This window comes from Trichechus manatus, unplaced genomic scaffold, assembly GCF_000243295.1.
Source record: "Trichechus manatus latirostris isolate Lorelei unplaced genomic scaffold, TriManLat1.0 scaffold00106, whole genome shotgun sequence".
Classification (NCBI taxonomy): Eukaryota; Metazoa; Chordata; class Mammalia; order Sirenia; family Trichechidae; genus Trichechus; species Trichechus manatus.
Genome location: NW_004444042.1, coordinates 7,345,874 through 7,352,412, shown reverse-complemented (window position 1 = coordinate 7,352,412; position 6,539 = coordinate 7,345,874). Strand labels below are relative to the sequence as shown.

At 39.5% G+C, this 6,539-nt stretch overlaps 1 protein-coding gene across 1 annotated transcript in view; it reads left to right on the top strand.

Moving 5' to 3' along the window:
• The first annotated feature begins 800 nt into the window (after window positions 1-800).
• The window catches only part of NUDT13 (nudix hydrolase 13), a 12,886-nt gene continuing 7,147 nt past the window's right edge, over window positions 801-6,539 (top strand). Inside the window, exons 1-2 of the mRNA XM_004383239.2 lie at window positions 801-883; window positions 5,258-5,403. Of these exons, the coding sequence (XP_004383296.1) occupies window positions 801-883; window positions 5,258-5,403 (229 nt within the window). The remainder of the gene's footprint in view (window positions 884-5,257; window positions 5,404-6,539) is intronic.

The window sequence follows — 6,539 nt, the reverse complement described above, 5'->3', positions numbered from 1 at the left end:
AAGAGCTTGGCTGCTAACCAAAAGATCGACAGTTTGAATCCACCAGCTGCTCCTTAGAAACCCTGTGGGGCAGTTCTACTCTGTCTTGTAGCGTCGCTATGCGTTGGAATCGACTTGATGGCAACAGGTTTGGTTTTTTTATATGGTAGAAGTTTATTTTTTGCTTACAAACAGTCCAATGCAGGTAGCTTTCATTGGTGGGTGGCTTTCTTCCATGTAGTGATTCAAGGACCCAGCATTCACCACCTGGTGGCTCTGTCATCATCCCCTATGATGCCTTGAAGTCTTCTAAGCAGCAGGGGGAAAAGAGGATGAAGAAGGCATACACATTTCCTAACTGCTTTGGCCTAGAAGAAATACACATCACTTCTATTCACATTCCATTGATAAAACTTAGTCCTCATCCTGCCTAGACACAAGGGAAGAGAGAAGTTTAGGCCTTGACTTAGCAGCTACCTCCCAGCAACAACTCCATACCGTGGAAGGAAGAGCACAAGGTTTTTGTGGATAGTTAGCTAATTCTAACAATAGCCTATTAGGTAGGCAGAATAGGTATCTATCTTGTAAATTAGGAAAAAGGTACTGAAAAGTTAAGCTGCCACAGCTAGTTAGGTGTAGAACTGCAATTTAGAATCCAGATCACCTGACTCCTATTCAGCTACTCTTTCCTTAATACTACAAAGTGATCCTATCTTGTTTTAAAATATAACCCTACTGGTGATTCCTGACTTTAAATTGCATACTATGACCTTTTTTTTTTTTTTTTTTTTTTAACTCCTCTTCCCTCTAAGGACGTGACAATGTCCCTTTATTGTGGAATAGCCTGCAGGAGAAAATCTTTTTGGTACTATAGGCTGCTGTCAACCTATGTCAATAATGCAAGGTGAGTTTTGACCAACTTGAGCTCTAGTTATTCTGTCGTTGGCCCATTAAATTATAAAATCTAAATATCTCAGCAGCAATCTCATATTAAGGATTAAGAATGTATTATCAGGATTTACCTATAAAGATGTTCATTACAAATTATTTATAGTTGGAAAAATTGCAAACAACCTATATGTCCAATAACACCCATTGCCATCAAGTTGATTCCGATTCACAGCAACCCTATAGGAAAAGTAGAACCGCCCCATAGAGTTTCCAAGGAGTGGCTGGTGAATTTGAACTGCCAACCTTTTGGTTAGCAGCCATAGCTTTTTTTAAAAAATTTTTTTCCCATACAAAAATTTATACATACATTGTTATGTGACTCTAATTGCTCTCCCCATACTGTGACAGCACAGTCCTCCTTTTCACCCCTGATTCCCTATATCCTTTCAACCAGCTCCTAACCCTCTCTGCCTTCCCATTTCACCTCCGGACAGAAGCTGCCCGTTCAGTCTCTTGTACCTACTTGAGCTAAGAGGCACACTCTTGATGAGTATCACTTTATGTCCCACAGTCCAGTCCAATCCCTGTCTGAAGAGTTGGCCTCGGGAATTGTTTTAGTTCTGGGCTGATAGAGAATCCAGGGGCCATGCTTTCCAGGGTTCCTCCAGTCTCGGTCAGACCTTTAAGTCTGGTCTTCTTACTAGAATTTGAGTTCTGCACCCTACCTTTCTCCTGTTCCATCCGGGACTCTTTGTTGTGTTCCCTGTCAGGGCGGTCACTGGTGGTAGCCGGGCACCACCTAGTTCTTCTGGTCACAGGCTGATGAAATCTCTGGTTTATGTAGCCCTTTCTGTCTCTTGGGCTACTACTTTCCTTGTGTCTTTGGTGTTCTTCATCCTCCTTTAGTCCAGCTGGTTGGGGCCAATTGATGCATCTTAGATGGCCGCTTGCAAGCTTTCAAGACCTCAGACGCCACTCACCAAAGTAGGATGCAGAACATTGTCTCAATAAGCTTTGTGATGCCAGTTGACCTAGATGTCCACTGAAAGCATAGTCCCCAGACCCCTACCCCTACTACTCTGTCCCTCAAAGTGTTTGATTGTATTCAGGAAACGTCTTAGCTTTGATTTAGTCCAGTTGTGCTGACTTCCCCTGTAGCCTGTAGCAGCCATAGCTTTAAACCACTGCGCCAGAATGTCTCACACCCTTGAATATCAGTTCTATTAAGATAAGAACTTTGCCTTTTCCACTACGGCACTGCTAGTGCATAAAACGGTGCCTTACATCTATTAGGTAGTGAAATATTGTTGAATAAATGAATGAATAATAAGGAAGGAATTAAATAAATTATGGTACATCCATATGATAGAATATTAATAAACACATTAATAGCTATGTTGAATAATTTTTTATGAGATTTCCTGGAAATATTTTAACTAACCCCAAAACTCTCCAAAGAATTAAACTTCAGTGAAAGGTCGACTAGGGGAAAAAAAATCTGGACCAGCACGGTAAAATGACAAAGGTTTCTTTCTCTCAGGCTGGGGGAATAGTACCCCCTGTGAATATGGTATCACTAGCCTGCTCTCATACAGTTTGGGGTTTAAATTTCTACCACCTCTGTGGTGTGGTCCAACAACTCTCAATGAATTTAAATAATAGTCTTGGACTGATAATATCCCTGGGGCACCTTGTAGAACCAAATGTAAAACCTCTCTGGGTTGATACACTCACAACCAGTCTTGGCACATAGAAAGCTCTGGCAAATGTGAGTGCCCATTCTGAAATTTAAAGGCACTCAAGGATATAATCCTATGTGACAGGGAGTAAGCAAACAACAAAATTGCAGTATTTGTTTTATGTATTGTTGGATATTTAGGTTTTTGCAATTCTCAGACTGAGACTCCGGGAACTATAACAGAATTATTGGTAGAGTCTAAAAAATAAGAATGTAAAAATGAATAAAAAACTCCTTTATAAAGAATGAATCAAAATCCTGAGAAAAGAAGAAAATTCTATCAATAAAGAATATTTTATGATGTGAATAAATTTTATGTATGTTTAAGAAAAAAGGCTACAAAAGTATGATATCAAATAATATGCATCTGTATATGTATGGATACACGATATTAATAATTTGGAGAATTCCAAAGTGTAAACAGTGATCGCTCTAAGTGGTGGGATTAGTGGAACTTTTCCTTTTTTAATTGATAACTATATTTTCTGATTTTTATATAATGACTAACTTTTGCTTTTGTAATTAAAAAAACAGTGAAAGTTTTAAAATAATCTAAATATCTTCAGCCTCTACAATCTTGGTATTGTGGTTCCCATGCTATTATAACTAAAGGAGGAAAATGCATTTTTAAAAATACAGCTTCTGATCGAGAAGAGCATCAGGAACTTTGGGATCTCAGTCCCAGTTCCAGAGAGGTCCTGTGTTTAAGGCCTTAACCTGGGTGTTTTTGTAAGTGTTTTGCTTGCTAGGGTCATTAGGGCAAAGCACAGGTTGTACCATTTATTGTTGTTTTGCAAAGGCAGCAGTGTTTATTCCATTGTTTGTATTTGGAAACTTCTGAGTGGCACATGTCTCTCCTTTGACATAGATTGGGTATTTGCCCCAGGAGGCTGCAGTCACTCATCACAAATTTAAAAATATCATCATGAGTCTTAAGATCTCATGTTTCTTTTGTCTTCTGCTATAAAGAGCTCACTATATCCCCTTTCATCAGCAGGCTAAATGGGTTCTTAATGATGCCACTGGCGCTTTTATCATTTTGCTTTGTATGTTCATTTTGAGCCAACTCTGCCTTCTGGTTTTATAAAAGCTCCCAGATCCTACAGAAAATGTCTGTGAACTGTGTTTCTCACTTAAGAGACAAAAATCTGCCGTATGCCTGAGAGGCTGTTTTAGGGCTTTGGACAGGCAAAATGATTAACCCTAAGGTCCCAGAAGGAGATTCCACATTCACCCCACTGAGTCACATTGACAGACCCTGACCTGATTCCCAAGGCTCTTGAGGGGATAGACACAGAACATTCTTAATGAAGGTACTAGAAGAGCCTAGAACTTGCTCCAATACTGTCTCTTTTAGAGAAACCAATTATAGGATGTCTCTTTTTCCACATATTTATTAGGGATAAATATTATCCCTACTTGTTGTTGTTAGGTGCCATCGAGTCAGTTCCGACTCACAGCGACCCTATAGGACAGAGTAAAACTGCCCCATAGGGTTTCTGGTGGATTTGAACTGCCATCCTTTTGGTTAGCAGCCAAATAGGTTAAATATAGGCTTCACTCCATCAATGATCCATTCAGTAGAGATAAGGAGAGTAAAGATAAATGTTCATTTTGGGGCTGTATGTTTGAAGTAAGGGTACATTGAAGATAAAATTTGCTCTTTATCTTCTGCAGGTTGAGTGAAAATTAACGAAGGTATAGTGTTTGTTCTTTGTTTGCAGAAGTGAAGTCTGCACCCGTCTGTAGATAGTCTGTGGTTGACATTTTATCACTGTGCTTGTTTTCCTTTCTCTCCACTGCGTGTAAATTCTTGCCTCACAGTGTAATATTGGCAAAGTACCTTGAAGTTCAATTCAGTAGATATTTATTACCCTTGAAGGTCAACTCAGTAAATGTTTATTGAATTGAACTATTCACTGTGCTAATTACTGGAAATGAAAAGCTGAGTAAGGCCAACCCTGCCCTTAAGGAGATCATAGTCTTGCAGGCCACCACCTATCTGTCAGTTTGTCATACTGTGGTGGCTTGTGTATTGCTATGATGCTGGAAGCTATGCCACCGGCATTTCAAATATCAGCAGGGCCACCCATGGTGGACAGGTTTCAGTGGAGCTTCTAGACTACGACAGACTAGGAAGAAAGGCCTGGCAATCTACTTCTAAAATTAGCCAATGAAAAACAATGGATCACAGCAGAATATTGTCCGATATAGTGTTAGAAGATGAGCCCCCTAGCTGGAAGGCACCACTCAATAGCCACAACAGTGGACTCAGCCATACCAGCAACCATGAAGATGGTACAGGATCGGACAGCATTTTGTTCTGTTATACATAAGGTAGCCATAAGTCAGAGGTGACTCGACAGCAGCTAACAACAATAACAAGTCTTGCAGGGGAGATAGGTGAATTAAAAAATAGTATAACAAAAGGGCAACCACAGAAGTATGAGCAAGGTACACAGTAGGACAAAGGAGGGAATGATTGCCTGCAGCCACCTCAGATAGTTTTTGGAGCAAGTTAGGATGTAAATAAATAAAAGAAAATAACCACGGTAGGAGAGGGATTGCAGGAGCAGAATTCTAAAAGATGAGTACTGTACAAGTAACAAAGTGTGGTTTTGTAATGCTTTCATTATTTCCCAAATACAGGTATATATTTGAACTGAAGGAAGATGACGATGCATGTAAAAAAGCCCAGCGTACAGGAGCATTTTACCTCTTCCATAGCCTGGCTCCTTTGATTCAGAAATCAGAGCATCACCATCAGTACCTGGCCCCCCGGTATAGTCTATTAGGTAAGCCCAAAGTGGACCAATAGAGTCAACTAGCCTGTTGCCCCTAAGCACAATTCAGTCCATATTGAATCTCTTAGAAGGATCCTTTGACTTTAGAGTCTAGATTTTTCAAACAGCTTCTAAGTCTCAAGCTTGTGTAACTGTTTCTGCCAATTAATAATCTAGTATATGAACCTGAGTTGCCCAGTCAAATATTTTTTTGTGATGATATTAACCACTAATGACTTAGGCTGGAGGTTGGCAAAACTGCAGTCCAAATCAGGCCCATGGGCTATCTTTGTAAATACATTTTTATTGGAACACAGCCACACTTTTTAGTTTACATATTGTCTATGGCTGCTTTTGCACTGCAGTGGCAGAGTTGAGTAGTTCTAACAAAGACTGGATGGCCCACAGAGCTTAAACTATTTACTATCTCTCTACAGAAAAACTTGGCCAACCCTTGCCTTACGTTAGTGATTTCCTACATCCATAGAGTTATACACTAGTGAAAATTCACATAATGACTTTATTTTTCCTAGAAGGGTAAAAATTAATTATTTTTTCCTAGAAAGGTAAAAATGAATTAAAATTAATTTGTTTTGAGAATTTTTTAACTCTAAATACATTACCAGTGAATTTCACCTGGGTCAGATGTTGGAGTACTTGGATAGGTAGTTTCTACCAGTGCAAAGGCATTCAACTGTGTGGATCATAACAAATTATGGATAATATTATGAAGAATGGGAATTCCAGAACACTTAATTGTACTGATGCAGAACCTGTACACAGACCAATACACAGTTGTTCGAATAGAACAAGGGGTTACTGTGTGGTTTAAAATCAGGAAAGGTGTGTGTCAAGGTTGTATCCTTTCACTATGCTTATTCAGTCTGTATGCTGAGTAAAAAATCTGAGAAGCTGGACTACATGAAGAAGAACGGGGTATCAGGATTGGAGGAAGACTCATTAACAATCTGCGTTATGCAGATGACACAACCTTGCTAGCTGAAAGCAAAGAGGACTTGGAGCAGTTACTGATGAAGGTCAAAGACTACAGCCTATATGGATTACACCTCAACATAAAGAAAACAAAAATCCTCACAACTGGACCAATAAGCAACATCATGATAAATGGAGAAAAGATTGAAGTTGTC